Source organism: Dipteris shenzhenensis, chromosome 4, assembly GCF_047967505.1.
Source record: "Dipteris shenzhenensis isolate YYH24624 ecotype China chromosome 4, Dip_SZ_1.0, whole genome shotgun sequence".
Taxonomy (NCBI): domain Eukaryota; kingdom Viridiplantae; phylum Streptophyta; class Polypodiopsida; order Gleicheniales; family Dipteridaceae; genus Dipteris; species Dipteris shenzhenensis.
Genome location: NC_141599.1, coordinates 29,391,619 through 29,412,556, shown reverse-complemented (window position 1 = coordinate 29,412,556; position 20,938 = coordinate 29,391,619). Strand labels below are relative to the sequence as shown.

The 20,938-nt window shown below is 43.7% G+C and overlaps 1 protein-coding gene across 1 annotated transcript; it reads right to left on the bottom strand.

Annotated features, from left to right (window-relative positions):
- Positions 1 to 16,060: 16,060 nt before the first annotated feature.
- On the bottom strand, positions 16,061 to 20,176 carry LOC147902693 (uncharacterized). The gene is made up of 2 exons (XM_087373703.1): positions 19,421 to 20,176; positions 16,061 to 19,130 (listed from the first exon to the last, which is right to left on the bottom strand). Exons 1-2 carry the CDS (start codon positions 19,647 to 19,649, stop codon positions 17,071 to 17,073), a joined length of 2,289 nt encoding a protein of 762 aa, XP_087229829.1. The 5' UTR covers positions 19,650 to 20,176; the 3' UTR covers positions 16,061 to 17,070.
- Between the last annotated feature and the right edge of the window lie 762 nt (positions 20,177 to 20,938).

Here is a 20,938-nt window from a genome sequence, read left to right as displayed (position 1 = left end):
TTTAGCCCAATGCCAAGTCGATGAAGATGCCTCTCCAGCAAGTCTCTTCCAAGAGCCTTTGAGAGGATGTCCGTAGCATTCTCTGTAGTCAGATAGTACACCAAGTCGACCTCTCCATCCATGATGAGCTCGCGTACAAAGTGATATTGAATCTCAATGTGTTTCATGCGAGTGTGGAACACAGGGTTCTTTGGAATCGCCATGCAACTCTGATTGTCACACATGATAATTGCGTAGGCTTGTTCTGCACTGCACCCATGTCCCCTAAAATCCTCCTCAACCACACTGCCTCGCAAGAAGCAAAGCAAGTTGATTTGTACTTAGCCTCAGTAGAAGAAAGAGCAACTGTGGGTTGCTTCTTGTTGACCCATGACACAGCTCCAGATCCAAGTGAGAAATAGTAACCTGTCACTGATCTCCTGCTGTCCATGTCTCCTACCCAATCTGAGTCACAGAATCCGGTCAAGATGTTGCCCTTGGTATAGGTGATGCCATAATCAAGTGTGCCTTTGATGTATTTTAGCACCCACTTCCCTGCCCTCCAAAGGTTCTCCCGGGGCTTATTGGAAAACCTGCTTAGTACACCAGTCGCGAAGCTGATGTGCACAAGTAAATCAAACTGCCCACAAGTCTTCTGTGCTTCGCTTCGTCCACCAATGGTGATGAATCCTCGTTTGAGAGCTTCATGTCAACCTCCATAGGGGTACCACCTGTCTTGCACTCAGCCATGCCAAATGCCTTCAGTATCTCTCCAGCCTACTTCAGCTGTGAAATGAAGATTTGTTTCAGCTCTTGCCAAACTTCAATCCCCAAACAGAAATGCATCAGTCCGAGGACTGTCATTTCAAACTCTCTTCCTAGGAAATGCTTTGTTTGCGAGATCTTCTCTTCATGGTTCCTTGTTATGACAAGTTCGTCCACATAAAGGACCACGATCATACACCTGCCTCCTTCTCTAAAGATATACAAATTTGCATCAGATGTGCTCCTCTTGAACCCGTTTTGCAGAAAGTAGGCATCAATCCACTGGTACCACACTCGTGGGCCCTGTTTCAGCCCATAAAGTGCCTTCTTTAGTTTACAGACTTTACCTTCTAAACCAAGGATGTCAAAGCCTGGTGGTTGTTCCATGTATACCTCCTCCTTGAGATCTCCATTCAGAAAGGCAGATTTTACATCCATGTGAAACACGGGCCAACTTCCCTGGGCCGCTAAAGCCAAAACAATGCGAATTATGGTTAGTCGAGCTGTGGGAGCAAAAGTATCTTGATAATCAAAACCATGTACCTGTGCGAATCCTTTTGCCACAAGTCGAGCCTTGTAGTTATCCAATGTGGCATCGGACTTGTACTTGGTCTTGTACACCCACTTGGTGCCAATTACCTCTTGCATTTTGGTGGATGATCCACAAGGTCCCAAGTGTTGTTCTTCATTATGGAGCCATACTCCAATTGCATAGCCTCCATCCACCTATCATCACCCTGTGCCTCTTCAAGACACTTGGGTTCATCAGCATAGATCACCTCTGTCATCAAAGCGTAGTTGACCAAGTGTTCCTGCGCCCTTCTTTGCTCCTCTAATCTCTTGGACCGATGGTGTTCGGATGGTTCCTCCTCAATGGCTGGAGGTTCTCTGTCATCCAAAAGCTGCTTTACCCACTTCGGGAATGGCAATTGCCATTGTGGTTCTAGAGGCTCTTCTTCATCTTCCTTATCTTGAATCCTCCCAAGCACCGTTGGGGGAGTTCGGTCTACTGTTGGTGGTTGTACTAGATGGATATCCTGGACCTGCTGGTTGTTTGGGAAGAAAGCATCCTCCTCCAATTTATGCAGCTGTTTTGAGAAGACCACATCGTGACTTACTATTACCTTCTTGGTAACAGGGTTATAGAGATGGTAACCCTTCGCCTCTTCACTGTAGGCCAAGAAAATACACTTCCGGCTCTTTGGTTCCCATTTAGTCCTATTAGCATCAGGGACATGCACAAAATAGTCACATCCAAAAACTCTGAAATGTGCAGCTGAAGGTTTCTTACCAGAAAAGGCTTGCAGTGGAGTCATCCCATTCACAGCCTTCGTGTAGCTACGATTGAGAATGTAAACTGCCATGTTACATGCTTCAGCCATGAAAGTTTTTGGTAAATTTTTCCCTTTCATCATACTCCTGCCCATTTCACCGATGACGCACATCTTGCATTCTGCTACTCCATTTTGTTGTGATGTATGTGGCGGGGGTTTCTACCTCTTGATCCCATGACTTTTGTAGTAACTTTCAAATTCAGTTGATGTGAACTCTCCACCTCTATCTGATCTCAATTTCTTCACCTTCCTCCGCGTTTCTTTCTCAACCATTACATGCCATTCCCTGAACTTACTAAAAGCCTTGTCTTTAGTCTTCAGGAAGTATATCCATATCCTTCTACTGTAGTCGTCGATCAGCGTCATGAAGTAGTAGGAACCACCCAAAGCTACCGTCTCCATCTTTCTGCAGAGGTCTGTGTGAATGAGCTCTAGAGAAGCCTTTGCCCTGCTGGCCTCTTTAGGAAAGGGCTGCCGATGCTGCTTGCCCATCATGCAAGCTTCACATACATCGGGCAGATCTGTAATTTCTAGTAGGTCTGCAATCATTCCACTTTTATGCATCTCCTTCAAAGAACTAAGGTCTAGATGACCAAACCTCTCATGCCATAGCTTAGTGTTCTTCACATCGGCTCGAGCACCAAAAGCTGAGAGTTCGTAGATGTTGTTGCACCGTGTACCTTTACCAACAACCTTCCCTTGAAGATCCAGAATCTGTGCACCATTCTTATCGAATTGAACTTTGAGGTCCCGATCCGTGATCGTAGAAACGGACAACAAGTTCCTCTTGATATCGGGCACATAAAGAACATCGGCTAACTGTTTTACAACTCCATCTGACTTGAGAGCAATCGTACCTTTTCCTTTTGCTGGACATTTTGCATCATTGGCGACTGCCACCAGGATGTCATTCCCTACCGACTGTAGAGAGGTATACCAATCCTTCCGACTGGTCATGTGGCATGATGCACCACTGTCAATAATCCAAGGTTCATCCGTAGGTACATGAACTGCCTCCGTGCAAATCTCCTCAATTGCTATGAACAGCTCTACTATACTACCTGCGCGCTGTTGCTGGACTCTTTCTTTACTCCGTTCTTCTCATCTGCAATCCTCTTTCGGTACTCATTCTCCTTGTGCCCTGCCTTGTTGCAATAGAAGCACTTGATCTTCTTCTTTCTCTATTTATCATCAGAAGAAGATGGGTTACTAGAGTGCTTACCCTTACCTTTCTTTGATCCAGCATAGAAAGCGGAATCTTCTCCAGTCCTCATCTTTTGACGCATCTCCTCCTCCAGAAGGATCATGCTGAAATCCTCAAAGTTGAGGGGTGGATTTCTGTTCTGCATATTTAGCACGTAACAAGACCGTCGTACTTTGGTGGGAGAATACGTATGCACCTTCGTGCTAGATTCTCGCTGGTGATGGTGATGCCAATCGTAGTCATCTGATCGCGCAGATTCTTCACCCTCGTGATGAACTTATCTACCGCTTCAGACTCAGACAATTTCTCGTTCGCGAGTTGAGTCTCCAGATTTTGAATCTGCATCTGATTCGTGGTCTCGTACTGATTTTTTAGGACCGTCCATGCCTCCTTCATTGTGGTGACATGTTGAATTAACGCCATGATGGAATCACTTACACTTGAGACAATAGAACACAGCGCATCTGCATTTCTTCTTGTCCACACGAGAATCTCATCCGTAGTGGGTGAAGGATCGGGCAGAGATTTTGCTTGATTTTCTTGAAGGTGTAGCCTTGAGTTGGGCATGAGGCCTTGCCGGACTCTACCAAGGAGGACTGGGACCAAGTGGTAGCTATAATGAAGTAGAGATTTGGGGTAGTGGAGTCACCAAATGCTTTGATGTTGCAGGTTGACCAATTCTATCAAGGAGATGGTGAGATGGTCTCTGCGTTGGCAATCCGATATGAAACTTTATGGACAAAGTATGAAAGGGAAGGTTTCCGAGCTGTGTCATCTACATCATCGGCCCCTCAAAGTCTTGTAGGGATGGAGCACTTAAACATGAGCAAATTTGTTATGGCTTTAGAGCCTCGTCTTCACTCAAAAGTAATGAGTAAAGATCCAACAACATACGTGAAGGCACTTCGCATTGCAACCAAAAAAGAAGCTTCTCTAAAGATCGAATCCTCTTTTGTGTCTTCAACAGCTTCAACTTCTAAGGTGGAGGTAATGGGCACTCCTTAGGAACCAAAGTCCTCTGAGTTAGATCATAGTATCTCCCAATTGATGGTAGAGTTTGCTGATTTGAAATTGTATTTAGTTAATGCAATACAACCTAGAGCACCAAAGAGTGAAGATAGGCCTCGAGATAAGAGTGGGATCACTTGCTATGAATGTAATGAAAAAGGTCACTATTGCCCTGAGTGTCCTAGATTGAGAAAGAAAGAAGAAAAACAAGTATCCTTGTTAGAAGCTTCTTCAAGGGATGAGGAAAGAGTGGTAATGATGGCTAAATAGCTCAGGGAGGTCACTATGTATAAACCCTCTATATCACATGTGTTTAAGGCATATTTCTAAAATCTCTCATCTGTAAAATTTTTATTAATAAAATGTACCCTTTTTCTATACAAATCTGTAAATTTTTTTGAAATTTGTTTTAAATACTCCCTTATGTAAATTAACTTTTGTTAAATTTAGATATTAAAAACATCCTTCTGTTGAACTCACGTGATAGGGTTACATATAATGAGTGACCCCCCTGAGCTAAACAGGGGCATGGGAAAGCAAAGAAGAAGAAGAATGCAAGGAAGAAGTAGATGAGGAACATCAAGAAGAGGAACACCGTAGTAAGAAAAAAAAGGCATCTACAAGGAGAATCAGCCAGTCAGACTTTCCTTTAGAACAAGGCATTGGAAACTATGACTTGTTGTCCGACCCTAAAGAAAAGGAAGCTCATATCACCTTTGGTCAATTACTCGCTTTGTCTCCAAAACTACTGAAGGAATGGGGAAAGCTAGCAAGCACAAGAGTGTCAAAGAAGAAAAAGAAGAAAAGTGTCATTCTTGTTGTTCAAAAGGTAGATATAGATGTTGGTGATGATGTGCCTGTGGTTGATGTGATCATTGATTGTCAAGTGATTTCTAATGTGTACATTGATGGAGGTGCATCCATTAATGTCATGAGTGAGGTGAGAAGACCATGATAGATGTTGATTTAAAATACTCTAGTACTACCTCTCCTTATCGCATCAAATTGGCTAACAACACTAGGGTAAAGACCTTGGGAGTTGTGAAGAATCTAGAAGTGGATGTGTGTGGAATTTCTGTGCCCCTACCAAGCCAGATGCATGTACCTATCCATTGATTTTGAGAAGGCCTTGGTTACACAAGGTGAAGGCTATTCAAAAGTGGGATACTGGAAAAGTGATTTTGCAAAGAAATGATAAGAAGGTGTGCTACAATGTCAGAAATCGCAAAAAAAAAGTTGTCAAGGAGGAGTCTTCAACATCAAAGAGTTCGAGAGCTCTGACTTAACCGATGAAGAAGAAGAGACAGGGTGTAGCTCCGAGGAGTCCAGCTCAGAGGGTGAGGTGGAAGGAGTGGCCTTTGGTCTTTGTCTTGGTGCTGATCGAGATGAGTCAGGAGGGAACAAGGTGGTGGTACAAGAAGATCCTGTAGAGACACTTCATGTGGAGGATGTGAAGCACACTAAACGATGCCAACACAATGAAGAGCTTCTTGGTGATTCTCTATTAGGTAGTGAGAAGCTCCAGTACTTGGATATGCTAGATGATTTTCCATATCTCTTTACAACAAGCTATTCACACGTTTGACCAGTCTCTCTTGTGGAGTGCAAGATTGAGTTGAAGCCAGAAAGCAAGCCAATTGTGCAACGCTTAAGGCGATTGGGAGTGATCCAAGCTGAGGCACTAAAGAAAGAGGTAACACAACTACTTGAGGTGGGATTCATCTTTCCTGTTGATGATTCAGAATGGATATCTCCTATAGTTGTCACACCAAAGAAAGGAAATAAGTGGTGGGTTTGTGTGGACTTTCATCCTTTGAATGCATGCACTAAGAGGGATCACTTTCCTTTGCCATTCCAAGATGAAATACTAGACCAAATACCAGGGCATGAGATGTATTCTGTATGTGATGGGTATTATGGGTACTTTTAAATTCGTATTTGGGAGGAAGATCAAAAGAAAACATCATTTGTCATACACCTTGGGGAGTTTTTGCTTACAAAGTGATGCCTTTTGGGTTGACCAATGCACCAGCTACATTTCAAAGGTTCATAAGGGTGTTTTTGGATGATTTTTGTATTTATTCTCGGTGCATAGATCACATGGAGAAGTTAAAGATGGCCTTAGCCAGGATTGATGAAGCAAAAGGGTGTCTAAATCCTAGCAAGTGTCATTTGGCTTAAACAAAAGTAGTCTTGTTGGGGCATATTGTGTCTAAAGAAGGCCTACAAATGGATCCTGACAAGGTTCAAGCAATCATGGCATTGCCAAGTCCTGAGAGTGTCACTGGTGTTTGCAGAATTCTAGGAAAGAGCAAGTATTGTCAATGCTTTTGTGATGATTTCACAGCATCCCATGAGCTTGTTGACAACAAAAGGAGTTTCTTTCCAATGGGGTGTGGAGCAACAAGAGTCTTTTCAGCAACTTAAGGAGGCCATCAGTAAGGGCCCAATATTGAAGCCCCTTGATTGGTCTCAAGACTTTTATGTAAATCCAAGTATATCTTTGCATTCAGCTAGTGATGTGTTGCTACAGAAAGGAGAGGTAGGTAGAATGCAACCCGAAAGTTTTGCTCCTATTTATTACCTCGGCCATTTTTCTTCCTTACCTCTCTGTATGTATTAGCATATCTAGTTCGCAAGCCTAATCCTAGCGGGAGATTTGCAAAATTGTTGTCAGAGCTTCAAGAGTTCTCTTTCTCTTTTGTCACTAAAAATACCACTAGGTTCACTATGGCAGATTTGCTCACAGGATAGCAGGATCTAAGAGAAGAAAAAAATGTAAGGAGGACATAAATGATGAAAGGGAGACACCACCAACAGCTTTTGTCTTGTATCTTGATGGGGCTTTTAGTCCTTCATGCCAACAAGGAGCTGGGGGGATAGTCTTGATGAATTCCGAAGGTCAAGAGGTGTGGGCAAGAGGACAAGGGCTTCCAGGTATCACAACTAACAATGCAGCTGAGTACAATGCTTTGATTCTTGGTTTGGAGGGTTGTCTTCAAAGTCAAGTTAAAGAATTGGAAGTAAGAGGAGATTCTCAGCTTATTATAAAGCAAATGCAAGGGCATTACAAGACAAGAAGTCCTCATTTGAAGGAGCTTAATCAAAAGGCTATGGCACTATGTAGTCAGTTTGATTTTTGCAAGTTTGTTCATATAAACAGAAAAGAAAATCAAAGGGCAGATGAGTTAGCTACTCAAGCCATTGTAGTACGAGATCGGGGGGTGGTTTCTTTGGTAGACATTGGATGGCCAGAACTGTAAGATGTTCAACAATATGTGGAAGAAGGCATGTTTCCTCGAGGCTTAACTCCACAACAAAAGCAGAGATTGGTAAGGAAGGCTTGTCCCTATTCTATTGTTGATGACATTCTTTATAAATTGGGAAAAGATAAGGTGCTTCGTTGGGTGGTCCATCCCATGGAGACTAGGAGAATCCTAGAAATGTGTCATAAATGCTCCGGTCATTTTGCTTCAGTGAGCACAGCTAGGAGAATTCTTAATGCAGGTTACTTTTGGCCATGCCTCCATAAGGATGTATATGAATGGTGTCAAAGTTGTAAAGTATGCCAAAAGTTTGGAACGTGACAGTTGATTCCTAGGGCCTTGAAGCCTAGTCCAACATATGGACCATTTGAGAGGTGGGGGTTGAACTTTATGGGACCACTCCCTCGCTTATCTCACGACAAGCATTATTTATTGGTGGCCACAGATTATGCGACTCAGTGGGTAGAGGCCAAGGCCACAGTCAATAGCAACATAGTTGCAAAATTTCTCTTTGATCAAATTTGTTCATGCTTTGGTTGTCCTTTGGAAATTCTCACTGTTGGAGGAACCTCTTTTAGAAATGAACTAATTGAAGATGTGGTGCATAAACTAAAGATAAATCATAGCATGTCTGTGCCATACTATCCCCAATGTAATGGCTTGGCTAAGAAAACAAATGGATTGTTGTACAATTCAATGGGAAAGCTTGTAGACACTAAGAAAAGGCATTGGGATAGGCACTTGGCAGAAGTTTTATGGGCTTACAGAACCACACACAAGCTAGCTATTGGGTTTACACCATTCCAACTAGTGTATGGAACAAAAGCCATTTTGCCCATTGAATTGGAGATACATAGTCTTCGCACTATTGTTGCAAGAATAAGACAGGAGGATGCATATGCTCAACGCTTGGTACAACTAGAAGCCTTGGATGAATGTAGATTAAAGGCCTTACAAAACTTGGAAGCTTCTCAAAAAAGGTGCAAGGCTCGTTTTGACACCAAATTACGCAAGAAGAAAGATATTGCAGAATGAGATTTGGTCAGATTTGATAACCATCTGGACAAGCGGCTAGATAAAAATTTTATCGGTCGATGGGAGGGACCATATCGAGTCAAAAAGAAGTTCACGAATGGAACCTATCAGCTTGAGGATGTGGATAGCATGGTGATACCTGGATGCACCAATGAGTATCGCCTTAAATTCTTCTATGCTCGACCACCTTGAGGGCCAACAGACCCTCTCTGTCACTAGAGAGGATCTGCTGGGGGGGGAAAGATGTGATGCTAAAAAAATTTTTTATTTGGCATTCACTTATTTCTATTTTCTAAGATATTGTATGGGATTGAGAGGATGAGTGGAATGGATCATTGTAAATACCATGTGTATGAATGATAAATACCTTGGTATGGGGTGAGAGTTATTTGTGTATGGGATATTATGGATTTTTAGAAAATAGGAAGAGTGAGTCATATAAAGAGGTGGGCTCATGTCCATGTGTTCCAATAATATAAGAGAGGCCACATGCCAAGCATGTGGAGGAGTGTGGAGTCAAAAGAAATCCTTCTAGAATTCCTATGTGAAATAAGGAGGATGTGGACATATGGAAAAGAGAGGGTCCCTATGGGCTCCATGTGGGGAGACTCTTGACTTTCTCAATATTTCAAGAGTCTTGAGCATCTTTTGATGGGACACATGGCAAGAGTAGCCAAAAAGGACACGGATGGTGACATACAAGCTTATGTGATTGATGGGGAAAGGAATCTATATGCAGCAATTATAAATGGGTGAAGGAGGGTGACAAAATCTCTATAAAAGAAGCCTTTCTCTCCCTTGTTCATCATCTCTTCCACCATTAGGCCTCATGTTGCTGTAGCTCTAGTCTCCTCAAGCCTCTTCCATGAGCCTTCTCTCCCTCTTGTAGATATTCTCTTATGTCGACCCTTGAGTCCATCTCTCTCTAGTTTATTCTCTCTCTATGAGTAGTCTTGGATCTTTCGCTCCCTCTTGTACGTATGAAACCTCTTCTTCTCCCTTGTGTTTATAGTATTTTGAGTTGCATTGGAGTGGAGTCTCACTCTATCGGTAATGAAGGTCACTTCAGGTTCTCTCTCTTGAGTGTCTCTTTCCTTTTTCCATTGTTTTCTCTTCCAAAGTGCTCAAAAGTGTTGTCTATTCGGTCACTCATTGCGCATACATGGTTTTCTATTTCCCAAGCCACAAAGGAAGCTCTTCCTTTCCTCCTAGGTGACCTCTATGGGACTTGGATCGTTGATGAAGTCTAAGCATGGAGGTAGTATTCTCCCAAGTCGGCACCAGTAGAAGGAGTAGGTGTTTTTCATGACAGTTTGACCCCCTGTCAGTATTTTGCTCATAACTTTTTGCTCAATGGTCCGATTTGAACGAAACTTACATCAGTGCGAAGAAATCTTCAAGAAGCATCATTGTATGTCTTCAATTATTGTATTAGATGTCAAACCAAAAGTCTATGACTCTCTATGTGTGACCGTTTTTTTAAAAGATAGTTTTTACCCCCATCTAGTAAACTGCCCATATCTTTCCAACTGCTTCTCTGTTTCTTATGAAATTATATCAGAGCGAAGCCCATTTCAAGGCGCATCTCCATATGTGTTTCAATATTTGATATCATGTCTCTGCTGAAAGTTCTGGGTCTTTGTGTCTTATGATATTTTGGAGAGTGTTTTGAGCTAATTATAAAGGTATCTATGAAGGAGGTGCAATGTTTCCCTGGAACCTACCCATCCGACCCAATCAGCCCCTTCAAACTCCTCGATATATATCACTTCATGTCATGTTGAGCTGTAAGATCTTCTTTCAACAATGTATCGCTCTTCTCTTTGGCATAGATCGGCTTGCTGAGATTATGGCCTCCGCTGATCCTTTCCTTCTCCCTATGCTTGAGTACAACATCACTTGGGATGTTACCATCTTCATTCTCATCTAAGGGAGGATAGTATGGTGTGGTCTCTTGGTATAAAAGCTTCTTTCTAATGTCCCTTTCCTAGTGATGAATATCTTTATCACTCAGTTCGAAAGTAGTATAGGAAGTCAAGAGGTGCATGAAGTTATTACCCCCAACTTCATGTCACAATACTCATTGATGAGACAATGAGGATTCTAGTGCAAGCACTAGGAGCGGCGCTGCCAGTAGTCATGGGAAGGGATATTAATGCCTCATGCAGTCGCTTGGTCACAATCTCTAAACTCATCACTAAGTTCTTAGGTGAAGGAGATCCGATTTCCTACGTTGAAATGTTTGAACAGATCTATGAAACCATTGGAGACATTGGTGACGTGGACAAAGTGAACATGTTTGGACTTAGCCTTGATGGCAAGGTAGACCAATGGTGCAGAGCCCTAGGGCCTGAAGAAAAGATCAACTGGGAGACTCTTCGAAAGGCCTTCATAGTGAGATTCACTCCCACACGCCCAAAGTGGAGACCGATAAACCAATTGTATGAAGTTAAACAAAAAGAGCATGAAACCCTTTGGGAATATATTGCCAAGGTCAAGCATCTAAACAACCACTGCGAACCACACAAGAGGATGAGTGATGAGTGTCTACTGCCTTGATTCCTCATTGGATTAAGGGATGCTAAGTTGCATGATCATCTATTCACCCTGAATCCCACATCCTTTCAGTTGTATAGCAAGACTGCCGTGCTCCTAGTTATTGATAACATGAAGGATAAGGCCTAGCCTGAGAAGTCACCGATTGTTCCCTCAATAGTATCTCATTCTGGTAAGAGCATTAGCTCTGTTGAGGTCAAGGAAGTCTCCCAAGTTACTAAGGCCACAAACATTGACAAAGCACAGATCTTTTGAATTGAGTAGCCCAATAGCTCAAGGGTGGACTGGGCAAGGAAGGCAAGAGTAATCCACACTTGTTCCCATAATGAGACAATGTGTGTTGTGGGATATGCACAAGCAACCACCCGACGAATGAGTGCCCTCACCTAAGTGCAAGGCTATCACTCTACTGCATGCATTATGCTAGATGGGAAAATCATGAAACTTCACAATGCCGTTACCCTAATCCAATGCCCCCACACATGTACCAACAATGGCAACCACTGTCCTAATCTGTATAATCAGGGCTAGTTATAAGGAGCCCCCCATGCCAACCAAGGGCCAATGAGAGCTCAAAATTTGCCATTCCTGCCACCAGTCCTTGGACCACAACCCCCACCACCTCAGATTACTCCCATAAACCAAGTAATCATTGAGAAGTCACCAAGCGAGTGGGAGGATCTTGACTACATCATGTCAGTGCCCAATTCTTCTCCCTACGAGAGTCTTGTGTACCTAGGGGGTGCACTACTAAGAAACCCTATATATCACATGCATTCAAGGGATCTTAAAAAAACCCTCAACTAAAAATTTCTACCCAATAAAACCACGTCTCTTTACTTATGAACTAACGGATTTTTTTCTAAAGTTGAATGAAAAAACCCCTCCTATTATTGTAAACCTATTAATTTTTTTTTAAAAATTGAATTAAAATACCCCTCCTTTTGAATGCACATGATACGCTAGATTTTGTTGAGGTGAACCCCCCGAGCTTGTGTATCAACCCAATCAGATTAGCCATTATGTGATGCAAGATGAGCAGTACATTTTGGTGTATCAAATGGCTCCTATGATGTAGCAAGCTAGGGACATGAATGTCAAGAACCATAGAATAGCCATTCCAATGTTATTCTTGCCAAGGTCCGCACCATGCTAGTGAGTGTCCCTACAAGACCACTACTAACCAGGCCATATCCTGTTATAAATGTCAAGGGCCTCACTTGCTAAGGGACTACCCATACAAGGATGGTTGACCCATAATAGGGCCAACTGCAATCAATTCAAATATCCCATTCTGCTCGGGTTGTGGACTCATACCATCTCTATAAAGATTTCCCTATGAGAAGGGCTCCTAGGCTAGCTCCCACCCAAAAGCTAGTATTAACTTATTAACTATAAAAAAGGACCAAGTATTAACCTATTAACTTATTAGCTATCGAAAGGGACCAAATATCCTTAGTGTCACATAATGTGATTACGAGGGCCCAGGCCAAAGCCATGAGAGTACGGAGCTTCGTAAGCAAGCCAATAGGGAAAGGACGGTCACGCCTAGTCTAAGGGCAAGGGTTGGGCGAATGCAATTAAAGTACGGGATGGTTCAGACAGAGTCATTATCCAAAGTGGCTCAGACGAAGAGACTACGACAATCTCCACCTCGACATCATCAAGACCTGGCTGACCAAACAAGGCACCCACTGCACCATGGCTTGGGGCAAATGGTAAGGCCAATGAGACATAGCCACATAGATGGGATTCAAGCTCAATGGGTCAAAATGAATACCCGACCTGGCCACCAAGAAGCAATGCTTGATTGAGGCACAATGGTTAGTCCAGGATTTCCAAGAGAGATTTGAGCAGTTTCATAAGGCTCTTAAGAACATGGGCACCATTCACCCTAATCATCAAGCGCCAAAGGGGTTTACAAGACCCCTGCCCACCCTAGATAAAGTGGATGAGATCGTTGCGAATAGCAATTTGTCAAAAAGTCTCTACTGCGACATAAGATGTTCGAAGAGGACCCAACTTGGCCTCAAGTTGTAGAGGATGAACCAGCGTCGATGTCTCTAGGCTCACCACATTCTTGTCCACAGAGAGAAAGGTTCTCGTAGCATCCTTGCTCATAGGAAATCCCATCCTTTGGAGAGATATCTCTGATTGGATGAATGGGTCGATGGTCAACCCAAAAGAGGTGGACACCGATGCTGTCGAACCCCTACATGAAGAGCCAAATTTGCTCCAAATACATGTCAATAAGCTAGGTTAGTAATTTGAGAGCAATGACACAAACACTGTAATTTTGACTTTCTGCCACATTAGGAAGGCCACAGCTATCTTGGATGGCAGATTGGATGTCAGTATCATCACAAAGCAATGCTAGGCAAAATGGGGAAGACCTGAGATTGAGAGCACCAACTTGGTTGTGAAATTAACTGATGGTGTGACCGTCCAACCAATGGAGGTTCTAAGGGACTTAAAGATCAAAACCTTCAGTCTCCCCTATCGAGTGTGGTCTGTGGGGTGATGGGTTTCCATGGGCATCTGGCCTATCCAAACCCTATGGGTTTTGAGCCACAAATAGCTCTGTTTCATAGTCATCAGGATCAACCAAATTGGCCTTGATAACACAAGGACCATTTGTTCTTTCAAGTTATATGGTCACAATTATGAATGAAAATACAACACCAAATCAAAAAGAATTTGCAACTGAAATTTATAGATAAAGCTAATTAATCTAAAGCAATTTATAAAATAAAGTTAAACTAGCAATCCTAAATCAAAATGCATGTTGCAACCCCACATTAAATTCCTAAATTCTAAATGAAAAAGAAATTCCATTTGCCATTGGAATTTAGATTAAATTGCCATAGAAATTAAAGAAGTTACCCTACGATGGCTACTTATTTGCACTTGCATAATAAGTGCTGTCTCTCTCTGTTTGTCTCTCTCTGTCTCTCTCTCTCTCAAGTGAGCCAAATAGAATGTTAGCAAAGGCAAGAAAAATCACTTTGCATAGGCTTCTTCCATCACATCATCACATAGGCTTCTATTGTATAGGATAGCGAGTGGCATTGCCAATCAGCATGCTATTGAGAAAACGAATCTGGTCAAGAGCACTTCAATTGGCATTACCACTTAGAAGGTACATATAAATTTGTATACTCCCTCTGCAATATTCTACTAGCCCTCTTATAACTCTTGGCATTGTCCATGACGACCTGCACAACTTTCTCGAGGCCTATCTCTCTTATAACCCTTGATAATACAGTGGCTATATATGTCCTTGACTTTCTTATGTGCAAGGCACCGACTGCTATGTGAAAGGCTTCACCACATGATGATAAAACCATCACATTCAGCAAGGCATGGTGTTTTATGCTTGTCCATCTATTTGAGAAAATTGTGCATCCGCTAAAAAATACTATGATTTATGTGATCTTTCTCTTGTAGCAATGCTTTGTCTAATAACGTTGTACGCAATGTAAGGTACGAAGGGGACTTTTTGCGATGTAGTTCCATCCTGTTATCCACCATACTCAATGTATATCCTGAACGTAAAATTGATCTCCCAAGAATGTATTGTGCATCCTCCAAATCTTGAATCCGGATGCTCTCAATGATCGCGGGTTGCTGAAACTGTGAGTCGCAGTTGTCAATCTAGATTTACAAGTCATAGGTGGAGATGTTTCTTGCATATTAGTAGTTTCTGGAAAATTTGCATCTTGCGTATTAGGAGTTCCTGAAAAATTTGCATTCACAAAAGCTGCTGCATCATGGGCACCGGCAAAATTTGTACATCAATCACCTTGTGTACAGCCCAATGAACAGGGGGCAACAGGATGATTTGACGAACCCATGCCCCCATCACTGCAATTGGGCGATGACATTCCCAATTTTTGAGAGCTCAAAATCAAGCAAACTTTGTTTACAGCTCTCAAGCCATTCTCAAGGCGGCTTGAGCAACATGCCCACGTACTGAGGTACCAAATGGAGTGTGTGTGGTTATTACTAGCACTTTCTTTTTGTCACCCTTTGAAAGCAATGCCATAAATGAATCAAATAAACTAATTCATGATCACTTTCGCAATAAAGGAATGTGGCAGATTAGGAAAATTTTACACGCACAAACTAAAGCTTTAAGATTTCGAGGAACTGAAAGGTAGATGCAAACTATGAAGCCAGCCAAAGAACACACGGAAAGAAAAGAATTGAGAAAAGGGGGGGATGGAAGATCCTAAATTGTTTGTGGAGTGCAAAAAACCTCTTAGTACAACAGGATAGAATTGAGGTCTAGCAATTACACCAGCTGAAGGCGTCAGCTAAAAAGACGATTATCGTTAACCCAGGCACTATTATTAAATGGATGAAAAAAAGCTTGAAAAGTTGGTTGCGAAATGTATGATCAAAAGGATAGACACATAGAGAGTCTCAACAATTTCAAGAAGAATAAAAAGCTCTCAACAGGATCGGTACATCATCTATCCAGGGTTCAAGAAAGAGATTAAAAATTTTCACGATGTCAACTCGCTCGCCTGCAAACAGGCACTTACCAATCAACGAAAGATTTCATTAATCCAAAGGTGATATAAATGTACCACATTCAGGCCAACAATGCAGATTTTGAAAGCTGTTATTTGGCATCAGGCACATTCTGACCGTTTTCATTGGCACAGATTAAGAGACCTTATGCATGGTATACTTCAAATGAATTATAATGAAGATGCCTGAACTTTGCGCATAGAAAAGCGTCCTTTTGGGGAGCTGCAGAAATGCGTGGTATACTTGCGTCACTTTACACATGAACAATCTAGATACTGTGCCCCTGATGTAGGAAGATTGGATTTAAAGATGCCTCAACTTTTAAGATAGGAAAAAGTGAAGACAAGGAGGGGGGGCAATGTTGATCGGTGCACAAAAACTCTTTATAAAAGAATATGCAGAAATAGACAGTTCACATAAATACCCCACCAAGAAGGCACCTAGAAAGACAATTCTCACTACTTACACATCCTCGAGCGTAATGTTATAATGGCTGAAAAAGCCTGAGAAGTATATACCCCAATACACGAGTCCCTCAACAGAACGGGTACTAGTTCTCCAGTCTTTAAAAAAAAGACTTCCTAGAAGGTGTTTCAGAATGTCTACCCACTCGCCTGCAAATCTGAGGCAAAAGAACAGGCACTTACCGTGCTTTCATGAATATAAAGCTGATGTGACTGCACCGGATTCAGGCCAACAATCCGAAACGAAGCGAGCAGTAATTTTGCATTAGGCAAACCCCAACCATTTTTGTAGGCAAAGATAAGCGACCCCATACATGATGTACTTCCATGATTTTACACATAAGCAATTTGGATGTTGAGCACGTCATGAAGATGCCTAACTTTGAAGATAGGAAAACAGGATTTCGGTGAGCTGCACACCTGATCATTGAAGGACAAGGATAATTTGCACATTCTATGCAGAGGTGGTGGGAAGATATTCCAGGTAGCCGTCAACGGTGGCTTTGGAGATAAAGTTCATTTGGGCCTCCGTTGCTGTTTTGATGAAATTGTTTGATGCAGTCTACTGCTTCCTGAAAGAGTTGCGAGTATCCGGAGCATCCAGATACAGTCAGAAGAGAGAGCAGCATTGCTCTCTACATTACATATTTTTGCAGTAAGGTGAGCCAATACAGCCTGCAGTACCTCACATTCTGATAGGCAAAACTGGCAGCTAAGGGCAGGCAGCATCCAGATGCAATCAAAATCAGCAGAGAAATAAAGACAATGGGGAAGTTGAAGCACTTCATGTGGCTTTCAGGCTTCCTCTTCTAGAACTGTTTGGTGCAGTGATTACATTCATATAGGAGAAATGCTCCTAAAAAGGCAGGCAGCATCTAGATGAGATCAGGCCCTGCAGATCAAAGGAAGCTAGATGGAGGGGACTATGAATTAGATGAGCAGTTGGGGCACTTGATGAGACCAGTGCCACTGCAATGGCGACAGGATGAGGCTCCTTCTCCGAGACGGACTAGTTTGCGTCGACCTTTGCACAGAGGGCATATCAAGAATTTCCCACCTCTGCAGAGACAGGGAGCCTTGGGCCTTTCAATCCCACCACCACCAACAGGAAGTTGAGCTTCCTTCAACCATGAACCCAACATGCCTTTCCTGTACAACTGCAGAATCATGTCAACCCCTACAAAGTATCTTCCCTTTAGCAACAGTGTTGGCACCACTGCCATCTCCAGTGCATGCTTCAGATCTTGCTCAAATTCTGGCTGCAGAGATATGTTCCTTTCATCAAAGGAGGCCCCCAGAGACCTCAAGATGGCTCTCACTGCATTACAATCCTCTAAAACCTTGGCATCACTTTGCGAATTGGTGGAATACAGCACCACCCTTTCTTCCTCTCCTGCACCTTTCTTGAGTTCCCGGCTGTAATGCCTGATGGGAGATCTCCTCTCTTCTGTATGTTGCTTATTACGGCTGCCATCCAACGATCTGGAAAAATTCACTGTTGAACCCTCTCTGCCGGCCTCTGTGATCTTGTTACCATCTGCAGCAGCAGCAGCAGCAACGCTTGCATCTGCTGCCTTGATTGCTGATCTCAAAATCTGCACGGGATTAGTACCGCTGCTCCTTCCCAAGGAATTCACCAGATGCAGAAATTCTCTGGGACTCGCAGCGTCCTCCTCCATTATCCTCACAGCGTTCCATTCCTCCTCCGAGAGTTGGTCCATGGCCTTCTCAAACGACTCCAAGAGCTCAGGATCAAAGACTGGGCTCTCGCACTTTTCTGCCTCCTTACAGAATTTGTCAGCCTCATGTCGAGGTGAAGCGTCTTTCGACCTGTTCACCGGGAATGGATCAACGTGGTCACCTGCGATGTACTTACTGATAGTGGAGCGTACTCTTTTGTAATTCGGAAGATTAAGCGGTGCTGGTACACTTCGCTGTCGAGGTGATTCTATCACAGAGGTTCGGCTGTCTTGGAAAGCTCCAAGCAGGGATCGCCGAACACCAGTCTGTAAATCATCCGACTGCTTCAGAGGACCTCTATGAGGCAGCCAATCGTTGAGACTCGCCGCGGCAGAGAATTCCGGGCTTGAAGGAGAGCTGATGCCGTCAACTAATTCAATCGATCTGGCAGCGACACGTCCAGGCTCGCTGGTGAAATCGCTTGGAGCTTCGATAGCTAAGCTTGCAGCAAGGTCTTGGTTCTCACTGCTGTTGTTATTGAGAATGTACTTGAAGGAGAGAGCTCTTTGCAGGTTGTCCGCATTCCAAGGTGACCGCTCGCCCGAATTCGTTGTGGCTTCTTCCAAGCGAGGGGGAACTGAGGCCGAGGCATCGCAAGCGCTTCCCTCAAGCTGGGAGCAGCATCCCTGCGATGCACCGGTGGCCTCGCGCACAATTTCATCACCGGGCTCTCTGATTTCTTGTGTATTGCTCGGACACTTATCCCATTCAGGCGGCGGAGTCTTGCTGCGCCTGGAAGCGATCACCGCGTCCACCTCTTCCACAGACCGAATCGATGTGAACGACTTGGGCCGTGGTCTCTGTGATGCCTTTTTCCCAAAGATTCCTTTGCTCGGTGACGACGGGATGATCGCTCGAGATGCAGGTGCCGGAAAATCGATTGTTTCTGCAATGACTAGACCACCACCTACCTTCACAGTCGAAGCTTTCTCACTGGCCGATGATTCTAATGCTGAAGACACGGATGAGGCTGCAGAAATTGCGGGCTTAGCAGCGCCGGAAGAGAGCGATTCATCATCGTCGTCGAGTCCCTGCATAAGCTCCCATGTATTGATGGTTTCCGGTTCACTGACTGTCTTTCCGTCCATAGGCCCGTTAGCTGCTGCCACCTCTCCAAGCTTCGGGAGACCGGCCCTCAAATCCGGCCACGACTTCCGAAACGTTCCTGTTACTTGCGGCTTCGCGTTGCTCGCCGAAAGATCTCCTCCCACCGCTTTGCTGACTTTGTGCTGACTGAAGTTACCTGATCAAAACGTCCTACGGTTCAGCTTCGATCCAGGAAAGCAAAAGGAAATTTCCATCACAGCAGGCATCTTTCTGTCTTGTGAGGGGAATGATGGAAAGCACGAAGTTAAATCAAAACAGGACGCAACAAGCGCACGAATTCAAGCAGATGTCTTGGATCTCGCTCCCAAACAGAGGCACGAGCCGGCAAAATGCAAGCTGTCTCGCTCGTATTTCTGATTATAAAACGTTGCGGCATCTGCATGAGCAGCAAATTAGGACAAACAACGCAAGAATTAAGAATCTTACCCAGGGGTTTTTCGCTGAGCAAGAGTTCATCCCTCCCTATTGCATCCACAGGCCCGCTTTTCTTCAAGCTGCCGTAGTTGGCTGAGAAGATGGCTGCTATGTATCCTCCTTCTGTGGATTTCAAGCTTCTGTCCATTTGTACAGCGAGTCCTTTCTGTATGACGGAATCCCAAGCTTCCTTGGATCGCTTGGAGGGGCTCTCCAGTTCTTTGGAGATCGAGCAACCCATGGTTTTGAAGGCGAAGCAGGTCAAAATATTACTGTATTGTGTGTGTTGCAACAAGGCCAGTCGAGCTACATGTACCTCTAGAGCTCGGAGAAGATCTATCTGTGTGACAGCAGATTAAGCGCTGAACAATTGCTGTGTGGAGATGAAATCCAGCTGCCAAAAAGGTGCAGCCAAAAGGGAAGTGGGAGTCATTGCCGTGAGCGTGTAAAACGGCATGTGACGGACGCCTAGTGTGCGTGGGGAAAAACGAAGCACAATTTGCGTTGAACAAGAAGAAAAGTGAGCGGGAATTGACTGATTGGACGGAGGGGGGAGAGGGAGAGCACAGACTCCAAGAAGAGGTGAAAGTGCGGAGCTAACAAGGCGACAGAGATGGAGAGCGATAAAGATCCATTTCCCGAGGAAGAAGAAGGTGAAGAAAATGCTGTACGATTGCTGAAAATGTGCGAGTGTTGCAAAACGATAATATTGTGTTGTGAGATCTTGTGAATTGTGTGAGTGCCAGGAAGGAAGGAATGAGACAAAGAAGAAGAAGAAGAAGAAGAAGAAGAAGAAGAAGCAAGAAGCAATCCAATAGCACAGCACAGCTTTTAGACCAAGTGGCTAAAATGTTGGGTGGATCTCTCTTGTCTCTCTCCTTGAATTCTAGCCCCGCGCCTCCTCTGCGCACTTCATACAAATCACCTCTGCCCCGCCGCTCTTGGCACTTATCAAACAAAACCAAAACAAACTAGAATGCTTTGCCAGTCGCTACGAATATTGTACGTAGCTAATACTAGTCCAGTCGATTTAACTACTTAGAATGTGCCACATGGCTTTGTAGGATTTTAGAGTTTCATAAAACGCTCTAGTGCTGGCCAAGTATAAAAGCAGCAAAGCAAAATAAAACAGATAAACTTGCAAAAGTTACAGATTTACGTCTCCCTGTTATTAACCTGTTTTTTTTTTTTAAGAAACATTTAATAAGGCTTCGTTCTCTATCAACACCTCACGGCTCCTCTCTGTCCCTCTCACACGTCGATTGCCTTCTTAAGAGCCCCTCCTTGAATTGGTCGAGCATCTCCGTACTAAAGTAGCTACCCTCGTTGGATTCCTACTCAGCCGAGTATAGGTCTAAGGCAGTGGGGAAAAAAAAAGCCCCTCCCCTAGCGGAGCATTCATAACCATTCACAACCTTGGCTACTTGTCCATGTTTGGAAGAGCCCTCCTACCTATCAGCATAGGCCACATGCAATTATGCCCTTGTAGATGCAATGTGTGGGTGGGGGAGAAGCGGGGAAGAAAAAAAA

Bases quoted from the DNA above. Each gene is read 5' to 3' on its own strand.
- LOC147902693 (XM_087373703.1), bottom strand. From the start codon at position 19,649: ATGGGTTGCTCGATCTCCAAAGAACTGGAGAGCCCCTCCAAGCGATCC. The intron at 19,131-19,420 runs GTAAGATTCTTA...CGTTTTGATCAG, and splicing joins GCTCAGCGAAAAACCCCTGG to GTAACTTCAGTCAGCACAAA.